The following is a 22204-nucleotide window of genomic DNA, read 5'->3' as shown; positions in this document are numbered from 1 at the left end:
ACTTATATATATATACATTTCATACACTCCTTGAAAACCTCTATTATGAAAATTATAAACAGAGTTGCAATATCCAATGAATTTGGAAAGGAGAAAACCTTGGCATAAACCTGATATCTTGCTGATCAGGCAAAGATACCAATAAGTAACCTTTTCTACTAGTAGATGGACGAATTCCCCACTGGTCATCACCCTGGCCGCAATAGGACCTTATGTTGGACTGCCACTCAGCCACTTACGCATTTGATGGACTCCCACTGAGCCACTTACACTTTCATGGACGCCCACTGAGCCCATGTTGCTTATGTTCTTTATACTTATACGAAAGTACTATCTTTATTTGAATAATCAAAGATAAGTTTGATCATCGACACCTTATTCTTTAATAAAATAAAGAACATATCTCAGCAAATAATCGGAGTCATAGATCCTCAAATTAATATTCAAATAATATTCATTAAATAATATAAACTGAGTCATAAGCCCTCGAATGAATATTCAAATAATATTCAATAAATAATATAAAAGAGTCATAAGCCCTCGAATGAATATTCAAATAATAAAATAAAAGGAATCATAAGTCCTCGAATGAATATTCAAAATAATATTCATTTAATAAAATAAAGAAGTCATAAGCCCTCGAATGAATATTCAAAATAATATTCATTTAATAAAATAAAGAAGTCATAAGCCCTCGAATGAATATTCAAAATAATATTCATTTAATAAAATAAAGAAGTCATAAGCCCTCGAATGAATATTCGAAATAATATTCATTTTATAAAATAAAGAAGTCATAAGCCCTCGAATGAATATTCGTAATAATATTCATTAAATAAAATAAAGGAGTCATAAGCCCTCGAATGAATATTCGTAATAATATTCATTAAATAAAATAAAGTTATCGAATAAACCTTATTCGATTAATAGTTTTAAAAACTATATTAATATATATATATATATATATATAAATATATATTATACTCGGGAGCCTCGCCTCCCGGTTTTAGAAAAAGTTCACCTTTTGATCCCTTATACTAAGGATATACGCAAATACCGCTTATCTCTAGCATTGGTATTATACAACGAATAAGCATTTGAACCAACAGATATATAAATCAAGTACGAAACAGGCATGCATATATACCATATCACATGCTACAATATATCGCAAGAATTTGCTAATAACAAATATGCATTTATCACAAGATCATGCATATACACATATACATCACAACAACAGTATAACGGGTAGAAAACTTGCCTGAGTGCTCCCGGATAGACTTAAGCTTAGAGTGGGTCCGATAACCTATGAACAACAACATAAGTCGGAATTAAACCCCGGTCGCTTAAGAAACTAGACTTTAACCATTTAGAGTCCTAACGTTCGCTTTCGCGCTTAACGATTTACTTAAGTCGCTCGAGTACCCTCGGCTCCACCATTTTTAATAAATTAACCATTACGGGTTTTAAGGCAATTCTTTCGCTAGTACCTTACCAACTGCCTAATCCACTTTACATAATTGTTTCTTACCCCAATTAGTCATTTAAGGTCCTTAACCAAGGTTTCAAAGTAAGGCGAGGGGTAATGGTTCGGTCGCGAAACGCCGTTACTTAAAACGGTCGTTTCTCCTAAACCGTACACCGGATTCAAACGAACCACATATCAAAACGAAGCTCATAACATGAACTATCTAATCATGGCAATGGTCAAAATCTAACAGGGAGTTCTTGGGTCCTGATGTTAAGAGCAAAAACAGTCTAAAGTAAATCGGACATTACGACGGCTATGTTTACGCGATTTCCCAAATTTTTACCATTCCAAATCATATCAATCCAACTACCAATCAACAACAACTCAAGATACACATCAATGCTACTGATTTCAGTCATAATAAGTTCAAGTATCTCAATCCAATCATATATTATAACATCTCCAAATTCAACTAAACTACTTAACAATTAAGCTCGAATTATGCTTATCATTCAAATTACTACTCATTCATCCAAACCATCTCCAAACTTCAACATTCAAACTTATTACTAAAGGGTGTGAAGATTTATATCTTTATTGGAGGGTGGAAAGTTACTAGGAAGCCTTATGGAGCCTCCTACAAGCTTGATCTTTCCAAAGAAATCAGGAACACAAAGTTAGGCTTTAAAGTTACTAAAAGTCCGATCGAAAAAACTGTAAAAATGAAGGTCTTACCATGCTTATTGGGACGAGACTTGTGAACAAGAGTTGTAGGCCATCTCAATACCTTTCCAACGAGCTATAGAACACAACATTTGAGTGAGTATTGAAGGAGATATGGTAGTTTGAAGTTGCTGTGTTTATTTTGGCCGAGAGCTTGATGAAGAAAAGGGAAGAGCTTTTGTGTTTTTTGAGATTTGTTTTGATTTGCCTTGGTTGGTTGACTTTGTTTTGTTTTAATCATTTTTAACCATGAAAAATTGTGTGGTTATAAATCAACCACACTTCTTTCCCTTATGTCATTCTTTGGTCATCATGTGATGTCACCCTCCACACTTGTCCTCTTCTTGTTGGTTTGATGACATCATCATCCCTAACCTCCTTGATTAACTCTTAATTGCTTGCCTAATGACCGCTGATCTGTTATACGGTTCGCTTAACTTTCGTTTTCGTTTATCGTTTGAGGGATCATACCCGGGATCTTATTACTTAGGTTTCTTTAACCTTTCTCAATACATTATGTTACTTTCATGATCCTCTCTTTTAATCCTTGAATTTAAATCCTTTTTATTCTGTTACCTTATACTCAATTCTTTCTGTATCTGGTAGATTTTCGGGAAAAATCAAAGTGTTCGAATTTGGATTCTGACGATCTTTACATACACTTATTTATCATATAGAGTACTAATAATATCTCAGAATATCAATAACAGAACCCCTACATAGTGTGGCATGAAAAGTTTTCTTATTCAGCATAATCTGCAAAATCACTATTCATAAGGGTTTCAAAAATTTCCAAAAATTGGGGTTATTACAGTCTCCCCTCCTTAAAAGGATTCCGTCCCGGAATCAGATATAAAATAAATAGGGATACTCTCTTAGCATTGCACTTTCTAACTCTCGAGTAAATTTTCCCACATTGTGGTCCTACCACCAAACTCTGCCTAGTTTGATAACCCTTCTCCTAAGCACTTGTTCCTTTTCGATCTATAACCTTTTCTGGTTGCTCCATATAGGTTACGTCTGGTTGCATATTTATGCGCTCATATGCCCCTATTTGTCTGGAATCCGAATTATACTTCCTTAACATTGATACGTGGAACACGTTATGACTTGCTACAAGCTCGGGGGTAGGGCTAGCTCATATGCTAACTTCCCAAAACGTCTTAATATATCCAAGGGTCCAACAATTTATGGAGTACTAGAGATCTCAATAAGCCTTTATACTTATCGAGATATCAAGTGTTCAAATGAATCAAACTGGAGATCTCGAAGTACAGTCTCAAAGTACAGAATTGCAGATCAGTTTAATATCCAAGATAAACAATCAATAAACAATCCAACAGCTGGATTGACAAGTCTACAAAAAGCAGCTTGAAGAGTGTGCAAGATCAATGGCAAAGATTAACTGACAGAGGAAGATTAAAGTAAACACGGGATGCTAAAGATATGTAAGCCAGAAATGGAAGATTTGCTTTCTCAATAAATAGAAATGACAAGTGACAGTTTAGAAAAGCTAATAGCATGTTTATTATCCACTGTGTAAACCAGCAGTTAACTGATCTATAAAGTTAACACTGGTCCTCTAGTTAGAAGTAACAATTTAGATAAAAAATTCTTGTAACACTCTCGAGAAGAAGCTGAGCTCTTTAACTTCAAAGAGCTTAGAAATTTTGTAGCAAAGCATCTTAATTTTTAATACAAAAATTAAGTGAATTTTGAAGATCTGTGTTCTTTATTTTATGCAAGTTTAATTTCTGCATGAACACCTTTCTATACAAGATTTAATTTACTTTGTTCAACCATTATCTTTCAAGAAAAGCCTAAAATCAGAAAAACACATTCACCCCCCCCCCCCCTCTGTGTGTGATTCATTACCTAACAGAATCAAGTATGTCCATTCCCCACATTGTAAGAGAAATGGGTGTGCTGATGGATGTAAACCTCTATGGGGGTTGTCGTACTATGGGAGTGTGCCTCTGGAATCCGTCGCATTTCTTCACATAAGCTTTTGTACCGACTAGCATTATTGGTCAGTAGAACCCCAATCGAGTTATCTTGTGAGCGAGGGCCCTATTCCAAATGTTGTCCACAAATCCCCTCACGAGCTTTCTTAAGCGCCTCCTCTGTTTCAAGAGGTCTCAAGCACTTTAAGTATGGAATGACGAAAGACCTTTGACACATGATGCCTTCAATTAACGAATATCTCAATGCTCTCACCGACAACTTGCTGCCTCATGGGCATCGTCGGGGAACCATCCAGTCTCAAGGTGAGTCTTGATTGGATCGATCCAATAACTCGCCACCCTGATTGGTGCTATCAAATTTATGACATGTATAGTATGGGTCTTCAGGACTTGAAAGTAAATACTTCTCGGGTAGTTCTTGATTTTAGACTAGGCGAACTTAGATACGGTATCGGCCGTAGTGTTCTCCTCTCTCGGAACATGTTCAGCGCACCATTCGTCAAACTAAGTCAGTATTCTCTTCACGTCTCTCAGGTAATTGGCATTTTATCATACTTGGCCTCAAACTCTCCATTTATTAGAGCAACCACAAGCCTTGAATCTCCACAAACTTTAAGGTTTTTGGCCCTCACGGCTCTATCCAAGCCTAAGCTTGCTATCAAAATTTTGTATTTTGCTTTGTTGTTGGTAGTTGGGAAGTCCAAATTCAAAGCATACTCAATCATAAAATCCTTTGGGGGCTTTGCAAGACTATAGCTACACCGCTAGTTTTTATTTTGAATGTTCCGTCAAAATGGAGAACCGAATACGCTTTCAAAGTCACACCTTCATCTTTCTCTTTCTCTTCTCGTTTTTGGTCATTAATGGTGTATTCGACCATGAAGTCTGCTAAGGCCTGAGCCTTGATGGCTGTTCGAGGCTTGTATTTGATATCAAATTCACCCAACTCAATTGCCTACTTGATGAGCATTCCACTTGCTTTCGGACTTTGAAAAATGCTCCTCAAAGGTTGGTCCGTCAGGACTTCGATCTTGTGGGCCTGAAAGTATGGTATCAACATCCTCTAGGCTGTTACTAGGGCAAGTTCAAACTTCTCAGTAGTGGAATAGTTCAACTCCGCTCCGTGGAGTACCTTGCTCACATAGTAGACATGTTTCTGGAGTTTGTGTTCTTCCTTTACCAGAATAACACTCACGGTTTGTTCAGAAACTGCAAGGTATAAGTAAAGGATGTCCTCCGGACTTGGTTTGACCAACAACAGGGCCTCGGTCATGTACTTCTTTAGCTGCTCAAAGGCCTTTTTAGATCTCTGTTGTCCACTTGAAGTTCTTTACCTTCTTCAGGGTTTTGAAAAAGGGCAGGCATTTGTCTCCTGACTTGGAGATAAACCTCCCTAGAGCTGCAATTCTTCCAGTTAGGCTCTGAACATCCTTGATGGAGTGTGGTGGCTCCATATCTAGGATGGATTTGATCTTATCGGGGTTGGCCTCAATTCCTCTCTTCGAGACTATGTGACCCAAAAAATTTCCATACCCAACACCAAAAGCGCACTTTGCGGGGTTTAACATCATCTTGTGGTGCCTCAGCACTTCGAATGCCTTCCTGAGGTGATTAATATGATCGACATTGTCTAGGATTTTGACTAACATGTCATCAACATAGACCTTCATTGTCTTTCCAATTAGATGGGCGAATATCTTATTCACCAATCTCTGATAAGTATCTCTTGCATTTTTAAGTCCAAAAGCCATAATAAGATAGGCAAAGACACCAAAATCGGTTATGAAAGATACCTTGCGGATGTTGTCTTTGTGCATTTTAATCTGATTGTAACCACTGAAGCCATCAATGAAGCTCAGCATCTCATGCCCAACAATGGCATCTATTCGGATATCAATCCTAAGTAGGGGATAACAGTCCTTCGAGAATGCATCGTTTAGATCATTGATCTCAACACACATCCTCCACTTTCCATTAACTTTCTTCACCATCACGGGGTTAGCCAACCGCTCGAGAAATTGCATTTTCTCGATAAATCCAGCTTCTAGGAGCTTCTCAACCTCATGCTTGATGGCCTCTAGCCTATCAGGGGCATAGTTCCCTTCTTCTGCTTAACATCTTTTCGATTTGGATCGATATTCAACTTGTGATTTATAAGATCAGGGTCAATTCCAGGCATGTCAGCTATTATCATCGCAAATACATCATTGTTATCTTGCAAGAACGTAGTTAGTTGGCCCTTCAAGAGCTTCTTCAAAGATGCTCCAACGTACGTGACCTTGTCCGGGTCTAAAAGATCCACATGGATTGGGATCAAGTCCTCCGCTGGCTTAAGTACCACGTGGTAGGTCGAGGGCACAGCCTTAAACGCATGAATCATGATCCTCCCAATGAGGGCGACCTTAAATTAAGTGAGTTTTGAAGATCTGTGTTCTTTATTTTATGCAAGTTTAATTTCTGCATGAACACCTTTCTATACAAGATTTAATTTACTTTGTTCAACCATTATCTTTCAAGAAAAGCCTAAAATCATAAAAACACATTCACCCCCTCTGTATATGATTCATTAAATAACAAGTGGTATCAGAGCAAAATCTGAAAGAAAACAGATTCAAGATCTTGGAAGAATGAAAACACAGAAAATCAGTAGGTACAAAATTCCCACCTTTGACAAAGCTAACTACACTCTTTAGAAAAAGAAAATGATGTTGTTTATCAAGATGGCTAATCCACTCTACACTCAGATCCTCAAGAATGGACCTTTCATTCCTGTGATAAGGGTTGAGGAATCTATAGATGGAGACATTGTCATACCAGCTCATTATGCTCCAAAAGATCCTGCTGAGTATACTGATCCTGAAAAGGAGAAGGTTTCCCTGGATAGAAGTTTACAATTGATATTGATTGAGTCACTTGACAATGTGATGTACAATAACATTGTTAACTGTGATACTGCTAAGCAATACGGGAGAACATTGAAATACTCTGTGAAGAAACTGAGGAAGTTAGATCAAATCAAAGAAGGATACTGATTTCACAATATGAGGGTTTCATGACTAAGCCTAAGGAAAGCATTACTGATGTGTTTGAAAGATTCAACAAGTCGATAAATGACTTGCAGCTTCATGATAAATACAAGTTGGGAGTCAGTGTACCTCATCCTTAAAAACGTTTCATGGAAGAGAATGTCTACTGAAGCTCTATTGTCGACCAGGACCCTTTTGACAGGATAATTTACAATTATTGGGGTGATAACTAGATGATCATATTGGAGAAAATTTAAACCTTCAAGGTCGAGGTCTCCGAACTCAAGCGTCATCTCAGTCTTAGCACGCTTAGGCGCCTCTCCAAAAATATTCATCACTTCTCTTACATATGATTTTTGAGAGTTCCTTTTAGTCCCATCAGCTGTTGGGCCTCCCAAGATCATGTTGATTACCGGCCCTCGGGGTTGTTGGTTACAATCTCTGTCGTTACCCCTTCGATCATCGTCTCTTCGATCATTATCTTTTTTTTGCCTCCATACTTTTCACCCTTGGTGAAATGTTCGAATTTTCCTCTTCATATCAAATACTCAATCTCATCATTGAATTGCCTACAATCATTAGTATCATGACCAATATCTCTATGGAACCTACAATATTGGCCCTTGTCTCTTTTCTCGTGGTCTCCCCTTGATGGCTTCGGCCATCTGAACTCTTTGTCCTTCTCAATTTCCATAAGGATTTGGCTCATTGGAGCGTTCAATCTTGCATATTCAGTGAACCTTGATGGTTGATTCTTCTTAGAAGTGAAGTAATAGTTTTTTCCAGTTCGAGGATACTTGTCATTGGCATCATACTCTTGATCCGTCTTCCATTTCTTATTGCTCACGGGTTCATTATTCACCACTGTCTTCTTCATACTTTCCTCCACCTTGATATATTTTTCGGCCCCATCCTGGAGCTGCAACATGCTTTCAGGAGGGTGTATAGATAGGGACATCTTGAAGAACTCATCCCTAGTCTCTTGCTGAAGGGCTATCATAGATACCTTTTCTTCAAGATCTGGGACCTTCAGGTCCTCCTTCGTGAATCAGTTCAGGTAGTCTCTAAGGGAATCATTCGCTTCTTGGACAAGACTCATGAAAGAAGCCGAACTCTTCTCGTGAAATCTGCCACCAATGAATTGCTTGATGAAGGCCTGACTCAGTTCTCTAAATGACCCAATTGAATTGGGGGGTAGACGACTATACCATCTTTGAGCCATACCCGCCAGGGTTTTAGGAAAGGCCCGATACTTGATAGCGTTATTCACGAGTTATAGCAATAGGGCGTTGGAAAAAGTTCTGACATGATTAGCTGGGTCGCAAGTACCATCATGTGCCTTGATGGTGGGTATCTTGAAATTCCTCGAGATGTTATCATTCATAATCTCCATGGTGAATGGAGGATTTGGACCATCGTGATCACCTAAGGGCATCAAGTCATTCGGGTAAGCCCTTGGGATCATCACTCTCTACCTTGGTGTCGGACCTTCCAGGTCTATAACAGGAGGAAAGTCCCATGGTCTTGCTGCAAGTAGGGGTTTTGGTGTCTGGTGCATCTCTAGATCACGCTTCAATCTCTGGATTTCGGTTTCATGAGCCCTGATCCTCTCTTGTATATTTTGCGGAATCGTCCCTTGGGTGCTACGGTTTTGTCAGGACCCTTCATGTTGGGGCTCCTTACCAGCACGCCTCTTTCTTGGGGTTGTCTCCTAATTTAACGAATCCGAGTCTCTAGTAGAGTAAGGCCCAGAGAAATTCCGATCTTCAGGGGTTGGAGTTAGGCCATGAATGTATTGGGGGGTCCATCCTTGTCCTTCTCTTCTATTAGATAGACCACTTCCTCCAACCTCTGGGTATAGAGGCATCCTGTAAGGCGGGTTGGTAGTCCCTGGGGTCATGATAGTTAAGTACTCATACCCGACAGGTTGGGAGCCTAATGGCGCATGCACTTGTTGAAGAGGGGGATTCATCCCTTGATGAGCAGGGGGATTTGTCCCTTGAAGAGTATGAGGATTCGTCCCTTGAGTTTGGGCTTTAGCAGTCGCGACTGGAATTACTCCACCTTGAGTGGCATAGGTCGAGTGTGCTGGAATCTCAATGGATAACGAGAGTGTCCTCGTGGAGGTTGTGCTAGTGGTTCTACTGGTAGTTCTGCTCCGTGTGTATACCATGGTTGTTATTGTCTTCCCACAAACGACACCAAATATTATGAAATAAAAACTAGGGTTGGTGAGCTTCGAGTTTTAATGATTGTTCTCGCGGTCGTGGACTGGCTATCCTCGCAAGATGCCTATGTATCTCTATGTTATAGAGAATCAAGTCAAAAACGTAGTTCTAGGTTGAGGGGTAGAACCCTTTATATAGAGATGAGTCTAGGGTTAGATTTGTGTTGAGAGATTCGGTGGACAAGTCTCCAACTTAGATGGTAATTAGGACTCCTGTAAGGAAAGGGATTCAAAATCCTTGTTTGTAGGTGTTAGTGTCCATGTTGGACGTCATGCCTTTGGTCTTTCAGTCGTATTGGACCTAATCCATGAACAACTTGTTTTCGTGGAATTTGACGACTTCTACTCGTGGGTCTTAACGACCTCGGCTCGTGGGCCTTGACGACTTGGGCCATCTTTAATTTGTGACAGGTTTTGATCAACCTGATTTGTATTGGGTTTTGGATAAGAGTTACAAGAGTAATTAATGCGACATTTAATGTGTCTTTTGGGCGTATTTTCTATCCATATCACATATAGTTATGTATTACCCGTCCTATAAGATTTAGAAACTGAAGTTAAATTTTAGTAGTTTATACACTTTGTTATGGGTCCTCCTAGATAGATAACTTTATTATGTATACCTTTATATTTTAATTTAACCGGTTTCTTTTATGTCTTCTAAATATTTTATTGAGTTTCATTTTGTATTTTGTATTTTAAATTTCTAAATTTCTTTTCAGTCTTCTAGATATTGCATATTCAATTGTCCAGACCAATTACCTAAATATTGAAAAAAAATCACTAAGAAAAAACCTGACAGTCACTGTCTCTTTGAATTACGAATTGGGAATACACACTTTATATTGCTTCAGATGTGGTCGAAGGTATTCAAATTCAGCTCATTACCCTCACGAAATTCCAGAATTTTCAACATTTTAAAACTCCAGAATGCTCCTTAACCTCACAAAATTCAAGAATTTCAAACACAGTTTTGGTTATGTCGAATTAGGAATAAAGTTCAAAATATACCTATAAATAATATTATGTGTCAACAATATTATCTTTTTTACATAAACTAAATTTTGTGGTTGTTTTGAATAACTAACCCGTTTGGATAATGTTGTTGATGGGTACTATGCAGTCAACAACGCACAATACCAAATACGTTCGTGTGGCTAATAATAAATTTAATAACTAAAATAAATTAAAATTAGTTTAATAATGAGTCTATTTCACCTGTTTGGTTGAAATTTTATTTAAAGCTCTTAAAATAATATTATCAAAATAATGACCGGGAGACCTATTTAATATCATTGTTTTTTTGTTGGTATTTAATATCATTGTTATTCATGCAATAATTAACATTTTCAAAACTATAATTTATGCATACAAATATCTATTTTATCGGCAACCAAAATCAAAATTTATCATGCTTCATTTATTGTCTTTTACGTTTTCTTGGATAAAAATAGCACACTTTCTGAAAATTTAGGAAAATAAAATGTATGTAATGCATTTTGATACATAAAAATGCTTTCATTATAAATTATATTCTGAAATTAAATCTATTTCAGTTTATTTGAAATATACTTTCGATACGTAACACTGATAAAATTCTAGTTTTTATTATAATATTCTCTAGAAAATTTCTATCAATTAATGTACTTCAATCAATCAACCTCCAATCTAAACATTTTTTTTCACCCCGAAATTATCCTCTATCGTCCCGGGTACTGGGTTCGATCCTCACTTATCCCGAGATTTGGGTTCGATTCTCGCTCACCCCGAAATTTATGAGAACAGATACTTATAAGTCATATTTGTCAAAAAAAATCAACCTCCAATCTAAACATTTTTTTTCACAATAAATTTTTTTTGAGTATAATCCTCAAATATAAAAAAAGAAAAAGAAAAAAGGATTGATCATCCAAAACTTGAAGTTAGGGCAAAAAACGCCCTACTCTCTCCTTGGTCTTACTTATCCCCCAATTACAATACGTACATTCTTCATCTCTCTTATCTTTAAATTATATATACACACTTATATATGCATATCTCGCTGATTTCTTCATCAAGTCTTTAACTTTTCTTTGTAAGAAGCTTTTACTTCAATTTAATTTTGTTTTTTTGGGTTAATTACTGTAAATTCTGTTACTTTTTCAATCTTTCATGTTTAGATTGTATATCATTTCAATTCAATTTAAGTTTATAGTTCAATTTATAAATTAAAAATTTGATCTTTAATGCCTAAATTCAACTCTTGTTTTAGGTTTACGATTAAAATGTACTTTTTGTTTGATTATATTCATGTCTATGTAGGATGATGTTGCAATTTATCGAATCTCGATTTTCGAAATTAAAGTTGAAATTTTTATAGGTTACGGTTAGTGTGTACCTTTTGTTTAATTGTATTCATGATTGTATATGTATGTATGTATAGGATGATGTTATAATTTGTCGAATAAAAAACTGAAATATTATCTTGATTCTTTGAAATTAAAGTTTACTTTTTTTGGAGATTGTGGTTAGTGTATACTTTTTGTTTGATTATATTCATGTATATGTAGGAGAATGTTGTAATTATGGAATCTTGATTTTTTGAAATTAAAGTTGACGTTTTTTCAGGTTATGGTTAGTGTGTACTTTTTGTTTCATTACATTCGTGATTGTATATGTACCTATTTGGGAATCTCCAGATCTTTGCTTGTTTTCAGCTCCCCGAAGCATTTTGTCGCTTACTACGCCCTTATCTTGTTTATTTGAAATTGAAGTTTACAGTTCTTTTTTGAGATTGTGGTTTAGTGTGTACTTTTTGTTGGGTTCTATTTGTGTTTTAATATTGGTATCATATGTACAGGATGAAGTTGTAATTTATTGAGTAGATGGCTGGATTATTGTCGGGCGATCCATTACAACATGGAATGTATGAAGGAGGAGGTTCGTACAATAATCAGTCAGAAGATGGTACTGGTGGTGGTGGCCAGTGGTATTATTCTCGAAAGGAAATTGAAGAGAATTCGAGTTCTAGAAGAGACGGGATTGATCTCAAGAAAGAGACTTATATGCGCAAGTCTTATTGCACTTTCTTGCAAGATTTGGGCATGAGGCTTAAAGTGTATGTCTCTTTTATTAAATATAAAGTCAATTATTTGTTTCTGAGTTTGGATTTTGTTTTGCTCTGCACGTTTTAGTTTACAATTTTTTATTGTTGTTATATGCAGTAGATTATTAATGTTCTAAATTACTGTCTTCACTCGGAATTCTTAAATAGAGAAAATTATTAATCTAAATTAAGAGTATATCCGAGTGATGTAATTATGAATTGCACCTAAAAGAAGTGACTTTAAAATTTTATTCCTAAAAGTTGTTGTGATTATATTATATCCGAAAATGCTAATTTAAATTGCAAATTTGATCAACTTTACTCGCGAAAGTCAATTTAGGATAGGTGAATCATGGAACATTTAATTTGGGTTGGAGTCGGTTACATTAAATATGGTGCTTCGTTTAATTATATAAAAACGACATCTTATCGTGCAAGGTTGTTGCCTTTCTTTCATATTTAATTTCTAATTACAAATGAATTTTAGAATGCGAATTTGCAAACCTCTGGCATTGATATAATCAATGTTTTGAACCTCTCTTTTTTGCGTCTGACCTTCTGATTTGTTGTTCCTAAATAATAAAATGATCGTCTCGTCACTGATCTATGGTTAACATTAAGAATGCAGGCCTCAGGTTACTATTGCTACGGCGATAATTTTTTGTCATCGATTCTTCCTTCGTCAATCTCATGCAAGGAACGATAGGAGGGTGAGCCCACTGCAATTGTTCTATATGAATCTTAAAAACTTTTATTTCTTACAAAATATTTTAATCATAGCGTATTAAAATGGATTTAGAAAAAAAAATTATGTGTTATGTTATTAAATATATCACTGAAACAATAATGCTGATCAAGTAGAAGTTAAAGTGCAAAGTGGACAATAACACTGGTTTTCTTTATTGATAAGAGTGTGCAATACATTTCTTGTGTGTGGTCATGATAGCTCTTTCTTAAGAAAAGGGCATGGGAGGGATTAATTTGGAGAAGAACAAGTTTTGTCAAGTGTTAGCATTGGCAGGCAGGTTCATTAACATGCATCATGGTTGTCAGATTGTGGATTTATTGTAGGATTTGAGAAAATGATAGTCATCGCACATGTTACCTGATGGTTAACTAAAAGACTACAAAAAATACTTATTATTACTACACACACAGAATCACACTGATGATTTTACTACTAAAGATATATTTAGCTGGTTAAGAGCTTAGCTAGCAACAACTAATAAAATAGTAGATACTAGATTACTAGCCTAGTCTAACTAGAGGTAAACTAGTTTCAGTAATGATTAATGGCCGGGAATTTGCTTTTTCGAAGTTAATGGTACAGTCTTCCTTTATTTAAGAGAAAAACATTCTCTAAAGTATTCAAATTAAGAAAAATCTTATGTACTGAAAGTTGGTGTGAATAACAGGCATCAGTCAGCTAATCTTCTTCAAAGCTTCAATCTGTTCACAAGTTCCACTAAAAAAACTTTCTGTCACCTAATAATGTAACAAGGCTAGTAGCGGTAAATCACAGTTCAGAATTTACAAATATTAGGCGATGCAATGTCGTCGGTGTCTGGGTATTAGAACATGTCAACTAGCTCAAGTGATGATGACACCAAAGCTTGTTTAACAATTAAAATTACTGAAAATTTCACAAACTTCTAAATCATGCTTTGTTAAGTTGTACTTCCTAAAACCTCTGGAACTAAAAGAAATTTTACAATCTTCAGTGCGGAACTAATATTAGTATTTCTTGTTTTCCTATGTTGTCTTGCAGACCATCGCAACTGTATGCATGTTCCTGGCCGGAAAGGTTGAAGAAACACCTCGCCCGTTAAAAGATGTCATTCTTGTTTCTTACGAAATTATACATAGAAAGGATCCTGCTGCTGCACAGAGGATAAAGCAAAAGGTTTGTTGGTTGTGAGTTACTTGTGCTATTTTGTACCAACTGATGCTGAGATGATATGCCTAGTTTATGAAGTGTTATGTGGTGTGTTGTGTGAAGTTGAAGGCCTCTTTCTTTCTTGTTTGCATAAGTAGTTCGTGGATAAGTTGACTTTTTTTACTTGTATGGTAAAAAGAGCTTTGAACACATGAATAAAGTAAGAAGTTTGTAACCTGGTTGTCTAGTTGGTTAAAGGATGCATTAATGATTATAGTGATGAAAATGATGGATGGTCAACATGAACATTAATTATTATTTGTTCCCACGTTTATTATGCAGGAGGTGTATGAACAACAAAAAGAGCTGATTTTAATGGGAGAAAGGGTTGTCCTGGCTACTCTTGGATTTGATCTTAACGTGCATCATCCATATAAGCCCCTCGTAGAGGCTATCAAAAAATTTGGAGTAGCTCAAAATGCGCTGGCTCAAGTTGCATGGAATTTTGTGAATGATGGGTAATATGTTGCTTATATACTTTAATTTTTGCCCGGCCTTGGTCAATTTTATTGCATATTTTGACCTGGGAAAGCGGGATGCAGGCTTCGGACATCTCTGTGCTTGCAATTTAAGCCTCACCACATTGCAGCAGGTGCCATATTCCTTGCTGCCAAATTTCTTAAAGTAAAGCTTCCAAATGATCCGGAGACAAGTTGGTGGCGAGAGTTTGATGTCCATCCAGCCCAGTTGGAGGGTTGGTACCTTGCCCTTTCTTATTCCTTGTAATGATGACTGTTATTGATTGATATATAGGGTTTGAGATTTGATCACAACATGGTCGCTTTAATACATATCTTCATGCACATGGAACAATGCGGACATTTCTTGATTTTGGTGCTTTTAAGTTAAATGTTGTGCATTTTTCTGGATCTGGCTGGCGGGACTTGGGATCATGTTATGCAGTAGTCTAACAGTATTGATGTGATTTTAGGTTTTTGTGAATTTTAACTGGACTTCTTTGTTCCTGGCAGAGGTTAGTAATCAAATGTTGGAACTTTATGAACAAAATAGACTACCAAATTCTCAGACTAGTGAAGTTGAAGGTAGTGCTGTTAGTGGACCAACACCAAGAGCGCCAATAAAAGCTCCGCCCACCACTGAAGAGCATCTTACAGGTAACAGTAATTCTCAAGGTAGGGGTGCTACTACAAAAGCTGGACTCGTGAAGTCAGGATCATCTCGTGCTGAGTCATATCTTGACATAAGTGCTGCTCCTCCAAGGACAACACCAAGTGGAAGCAATGACTACGCAAACATACATATAAATGGCAAACCGGACCACAAGGAAGATAATGGTCAGTATCTTGTCTCTGAGTCATTTTCTCACCAGGGTAACACAGAAGAAATTCAGGGTAGTTCAAGGTATGATTCTGACGGACATGATGGGATAGATCAAGAAAGGAATGATGGGAGAAGCAGCACAAGGGAATTTAAGGACGTCAAGGACAAATGGAATGGCCGATATAAGGATCATAAATCTGGAAAAATTGGTCACTCACCACGGGATGCAGTGATAAATATTGATAAAAACAAGGTAAAAGCAGCTCTCGAGAAACGAAAAAAGGCCCGTGGTTCTACAACTCGAAAAACAGACTTCACAGATGAGGATGACCTTATTGAGAGGGAATTAGAAGATGGTATTGAGCTAGCTGTTGAGAGTGAGAAGAGCAGGCCTAAAAGAGAGCAAAACTGGTCCACTAGTGAATATGGGAATCATTTAAGGAATCAGGATGAGGATGGAGATGGTGAACATGAAACGAAATGGCAGTTACCAGCAAAAAATGAATTTGACAACGTGGAAGAAGGAGAAGTGCCTACTTTCGGTGATACAGGCAGGGTATATCAGTCACCAAAGTCAAACAATCGGAAAAGGAAGGCTGGGAGCCCGCTTGACAGACCTGTGGGAAAGCGCCATGACCACATGACATCTGCATCAAATCAACATAATCTTGACAACTTTCAAGAAGATAGAGGTGGGTTGCTGAAGCTTTCAGAAAAGGATCACAAAAAGTATGTTCAGGAAAATTATGATTAATGTGCTTGGTAGATGATGGTATTCCTGCACACCACCAGATGCTCCATATTTGTTATGAGAATGAGAACTATTGATGGGCAGAATCTGATGTCCATGTTTAAAAAAGAAAACGGAAGATTTTATTTTAGATGTATTCTCTTGCAGAAAAAGAGTAATGTGGGAACTTCAGTGGCTGGTATAGTTTATTTATGAAGTCTTGAGGATGTGGCATTCTGCCTTGATAGTCATAGTTGCCATAATCAGGCACAGTTCCGCAAGGAAGATGATTGCAGTTCTGCGGAGTTGCTCACTTATTAAAGTGTCTGTTGTGACTATAGATACTTTGAAATTGTTGATTTCACCCAGGGTGATGTATGTTTGTACTCTTATTTTAAAGAGCTTTGTTATATTGGTTCCGGGGTTAGAATTATAGATTCATGTATCAGGTCCTTGGGCACAAGTTTTCTGCCATGTTTTCACTTTTCATTGTTGTAAAAGGTTTTTAGCTGAAACGAGTGAAAGCAGTAAAGATAAAATCTGTGCAATATGTAGTCTTGCTTTCTCAATTCTACAGCAATTTTCAGGGTTGGGTAGTACCAAGTGTCCACGAAACACTGGAAATTGCACGGAGAAGGTGAACCCCAACTAAATGCCTAACCAGTAAATACACAAGTAGCATGTTTATGTAGAACTGTTTTTGGTTGAAGTTGACTTGATAATTTAGCGAGTTGGGCGGGTTTGAACCGGCCCGGTTCGGTCCGAATTTTTTACGGTTTCCGTACGAACCGGTCCCGAATGTGCGGTTCAAATCCGCACATTTGGCCGGCTCTACTTACAAGCATCGGATTGCTGGAGATCGTTTAACTCCCAACTAGATGCTTGTTCCAGATTTTTGGTAGAAATAGATTAGGAGCATTACTTCCGGATAGCAATGGGCTTACTACAGAGTGTTGTAACAAAAGGGAATTAAATTTAGTAGGTGGAGGTACTGTCCAAGATTAATCGAATAGTCAAAAAAATTATTAAAATGATTACTCTAAAATTATAGTTGATATGCTCATACCTTAATTTATAGATGTACATCGATTTTTGAAATTAATAGACCAAATTATCCAAATGCTTGTCAAAATAGTTTGAAATTGAATATATATATATATATATATATATATATATATAGTTTTGGTCCACAACTCCGGGTGGTTGTAGTAACCACCTTCCACATTGAGACATTGCGATAGTACCTACAACATTGTTTCATTGCACCCATCGCAACAGGAGCATTAAAACATTGCGGAGGACCATGCACAATGAGACATTGCGGGTAGTCCCTGCAGCAATGAAACAATGTAGAAGTGATTTAATTTCTTAAATAACAAAAAATTACATTTTAATGAATTAATTTGTTTCCGATAATAACAGAGTTAAAAAGTATATAATAAATTTTAACAACCATTTGTTCTATATTTTCTAATTTTATTACTACTTCTCATTTATTATCAATTATATAATGAGTTAAAAATTTAAAATTAAATTAGATATATAATCGGAAAAATAATTAAATATTAGTTTTAATGAAAAACATAAAAAACCGCAGATGATAACTGAAATGTATGAATGAAGTATTGTTATGTTTGTTTATTTATCGAAAGGTGTCGTCTTTCGAAAACGTTTACTGGCTGCCTGTGTAGGGACTACAGTCTCATCCTACATTAGATGTCAATAACTCGATCAAACTACATATAATTCGGTGTAGTAGACTACTCGAATAACTTACTCGAGTAAGTACCCGACGAGGACGTTTACTGGCTGCCTGTGTAGGTGAATCATGAGAATCAGAAGCAAACTCCTGCAATAACACGATAAGATAACGATCATACACACATTCACATTCAATATAGTAGACTGGATTTTGGAATGACATAAATGAAACGCACCTCACGTGTACGTTTCTGAGGTGAAGGAGGAGCACTTGGATCAATATGCATATCTTGTGCACGTGAGGGTCTATCAAAACTGGGTCTACTGAATGCAGGACCCCTTCACTCAGTGTTGACTCGATCATAACGAATCAGAAACTCAGGAATGCACTCATAGATCCAGTCTGGGGGATCATGGCTGTGAATAGCATGCAATGTCCTCATCCCACAGTCAAGCTGCACAAATCATTAACTATTAATCATTTACCTAAACACCCTATAAAAATGCAACAATGAAATAAATGAATAAAGGATTCAAATATTAAACTAAACTCTAAAGCATACCGCATCAACCATGTCCTGCTGAGAATGTCAGTCACGCGGCACTATCTTACGTGGATCCCCACCCACAAAACGAGCAATCCTCAGTTTACTATGGGTCCTATACCAGTACATATACCGGTCAATGCTCACGTACTGCCCCTCTCCAACGGGCTCTATCTGGCCATCAAGATAAGCATACCACTCATCCCGATACTGTCTCAGAGTAGTCATATGCTGGTCCCTCTGCCAACGAGATAACCTGTCCCTCCGTAGAGCAGACATGTCAATAGGATCATCTGGAATATGCTGCAGCATACCGAACTGTCTCAAGACTCTGTCCGGCATGACATACTCGACAATCTCGAAGCAAATAAGTGGAATACGGTCGAGACTCATATACGAAGCATCCATCAGCTCGACATCATACTGCTCCTCAGAATAGTCCACCGCATCAAAGAATAATCGATAAGGATCCCATGTCAGCCAACTCATCTCAAATCGGTCAAAATCCCCCCGGTACTGACCTATAAGCAAAACAATAAGGGAACATATGAAACTGGATAGTTCAAAAGCATGCAAATGTTTGGTCGAATGAGAGTTCAAATAGTAAATATGCAAAAAAGAACAGTACATGTATGATGGTGAGGGTTCTCCCTCCGATCAGGGTTCGGCTCAGCCCATGCCAAAGCCCTCGACCAAACAAGCTCCACCCCAGGTGCAATCTTAGGAGCACCAGGTACAAACCTCTCGTGTGCCCACAACATCAGTAGCATCGTGCATCCATTAAGTGTTGTTGCACTCTTATGAGCAGCCTTGGTCAAACCTCTAAACAAATAGCTCAATACAGCAGCTCCCCATGCATACGATTTAATCCGAGGTGAATCCTGGATGAGCTGTAAGTACCTGCGACAAAGGAAATACAGAGTAAGTAAGAATACAGGGCATAATATGCAAAAACAATGTGGCATTAATGTCAAATTAGAACTAAGATGCTATAAAATACAATTTAAGAACTAAAATGCATCAATTACAAGAATTATAGTGTCAAATTGGAAATAAATGAGAATACAGGGCTTCATATGGAAAATCAAGAAAAAAGGACAAGTGAAGGACTAAGATGCTATAAACTACAATTTAAAAACTGAAATGCAACAAATACAAGTAAATACCTCGGATGCACGGTATATCGACTCGATGAATGAAACAATATGCCCCCAATGATGTATAAAAGATAAGCTCGTGTGTAAACCACAAGATCCTGTTCTAGCCCCCCCCCCTCTGGTAACTCTGCATATCGTTCCTTTAATTTGTAAAGCTTGACCTCGTCCCTATACATATCTTTACGCCCCACCTCATCCAATCTTGCATCCTGCCATTCCCTCATCCAATAAGCCTTCGGAGCGTCAAGCTCCCTATGAATAACTGGACGACCCTTAACAGGGAGGCTCATAATCATGTATACATCCTCGAGGGTGATGGTCAACTCACCAAATGAAAAGTGAAAGGTGTTAGTCTCTGGCCTCCACCTACAATTGCATTCATACACAAACATCACAAACATTTCCAATGACGATTCAAATAAATGAGAAAACAAATTAGTACCTTTCCACTAAGGCTGTTATCAAACGAATATCGTTCTGAGGAACTGAACGATTGTTCGTGAAAGCCGAGAAACCCCATTGCCTCAGCAACTCACGTCGGGGATCAGAAAGTATCCATTGCTGATGATTAGATGTGTACTACCGTACATCCAGCTTATCCTGCACACCTCCCGCCCATATGACAGTACTAATATGATCATCCTGCATCGTCAGGAGTGATCTAACAATAGGCCCACAATCATTCTCCATAGTAACTGTAAAGTGCACAATAAAAAATGTTATATAATCGGGAAGTTACTTATACCCAACTTAAACACGAAACATTTATAGAACCGTTATTTTCTATTTTAAGTCCTACCGAAAATTCGGCATGACTCATTCGTTTATAAGCTAGCCACAACCAATCAATCAGTCAACAAGCAGATGTCTAATCACAACAACATATCTAATATAAACAAGGATAATTAATAGTACATTATAAACCACAAAAAAACATCTAATATAGCACAAATGATCAAAGTCAACAAAAGTCAACACTTACAATCACAAAAACTTAGAAACAACAAATCACCATTCTTGATTCTTGAACAAAATAACTGATCCTTAAAATAGATACACAAATCAATAACACAATCTCTGAAATAGATACACAAATCTAACACACGCCCAATAGTCAGTTGATTATATTATCACAAAATTTGATACCTTTTTCAACTGAAAAATCAAAGCTCGTGGTGTTTGATTAGGGTTTGTGTTGACTGCAGTCTTGATGTAAAAAAATACAAACTATATCTAGGGCTCATTGCGAAAGTAATAATGACCCATTGCGGTAGTATGTAATTGTGTGTGTGTATACGTGTGTGTATATGCGTGTATCATACCTGAGTAGCTGAATCGCCTGAGTAATGGGTTGAAATCCTTTGAAATCTCCTGAAATCGCCTAGAGTGGGAGAATTATGTTTATGTTATTATGAAATTAGGGATTTCAGGAAGAAACGGGTTAAACCCGGGTCTCGTCTGCCGCCGGGAGTTGCAATGGGTCATTACGGCAGCGGGGGCTGTTCTGTAATTTCGCGAATTTGAAGTAATAGTTTGTTAAAATAAAGAATTTATTAATAGAAATATATAAATACAAAATAAAAATATAACAACCAAATAATAAATAAATTAGGAATTTAAACATCAATTAAAAATATTTATATATTTATTATCTATTATTTTACAATTATTTAAAAATAAAACTAAATTATTTACAGCAATGAAACATTGCTTAGGCCGCATTGAGTCAAAATTGTTATATTCCCGCAATGTAACATTGCGCTGCCCGCATTGAAGCAAAGTTGTTATACTCCCGCAATATAACAATGCGGCAGGCGATTATATATATATATATATATAGAGGAATGATCAAATACAAACTAAAATTAAAATAGAAACTTAGAACTAATCAAAGCCATTAGATCTATCCAATCTAATGGTCCCCCCTAAATCACACCACCCAACTACCCTGCACCCTCCCACACCCAATTTCAGTTTTTTCCCTCTGTTTTTAATTTGATATTTCCCGTCAAACCGTAATTTTTTTTTAAAATCCGATTTCACTGTATTTTTTTACATCTCTCAACAATCGATTTGCATACCATATGTGTTATATTTCGAATTAATTTTAAAAAAAAATATTTGGTTTCTAGTTTCTATTCTAAATTGGTTTCTAGGAGTAGCCTCCTATATATATATATATATATATATATATATATATATATATATATATATATATGGTGTTCAATCAGGAGCCAACGTGGGTTGGGCGGGGGCAGCCAACCCACCGCAATGTTTCATTGCGGCAGGAGACAATATTCCAATGCGGGCCTGGACCACCGCAATGAAACATTGCGGCAGTTGCCCCATGCACAG

General features: G+C 36.9%; 1 protein-coding gene across 2 annotated transcripts; it reads left to right on the top strand.

Moving 5' to 3' along the window:
• The first annotated feature begins 11283 nt into the window (after positions 1–11283).
• On the top strand, positions 11284–16876 carry LOC141707084 (cyclin-T1-3-like). 2 transcript variants are annotated; one of them, XM_074510067.1, is made up of 7 exons: positions 11284–11394; positions 12254–12511; positions 13128–13209; positions 14268–14402; positions 14718–14893; positions 14978–15129; positions 15407–16876. In XM_074510067.1, exons 2-7 carry the CDS (start codon positions 12279–12281, stop codon positions 16468–16470), a joined length of 1842 nt encoding a protein of 613 aa, XP_074366168.1. In that variant the 5' UTR covers positions 11284–11394; positions 12254–12278; the 3' UTR covers positions 16471–16876. The 2 variants fall into 2 exon arrangements, with proteins under 2 accessions (XP_074366168.1, XP_074366167.1); XM_074510066.1 differs by having other exon boundaries at positions 11334–11488.
• Positions 16877–22204: the final 5328 nt, after the last annotated feature.

This window comes from Apium graveolens, chromosome 2, assembly GCF_009905375.1.
Source record: "Apium graveolens cultivar Ventura chromosome 2, ASM990537v1, whole genome shotgun sequence".
Classification (NCBI taxonomy): Eukaryota; Viridiplantae; Streptophyta; class Magnoliopsida; order Apiales; family Apiaceae; genus Apium; species Apium graveolens.
The sequence above is the reverse complement of the archived record's forward strand: the minus strand, read 5'-3'. Positions and strand labels throughout refer to the sequence as shown.

What these genes read in the sequence shown, in the direction of transcription:
- LOC141707084 (XM_074510067.1), top strand. Translation starts at nt 12,279, where the DNA reads ATGGCTGGATTATTGTCGGGCGATCCATTACAACATGGAATGTATGAA. An exon ending in TTGGGCATGAGGCTTAAAGT is followed by an intron (nt 12,512 to 13,127) that starts GTATGTCTCTTT and finishes TTAAGAATGCAG; the next exon opens with GCCTCAGGTTACTATTGCTA. An exon ending in ATGCAAGGAACGATAGGAGG is followed by an intron (nt 13,210 to 14,267) that starts GTGAGCCCACTG and finishes GTTGTCTTGCAG; the next exon opens with ACCATCGCAACTGTATGCAT.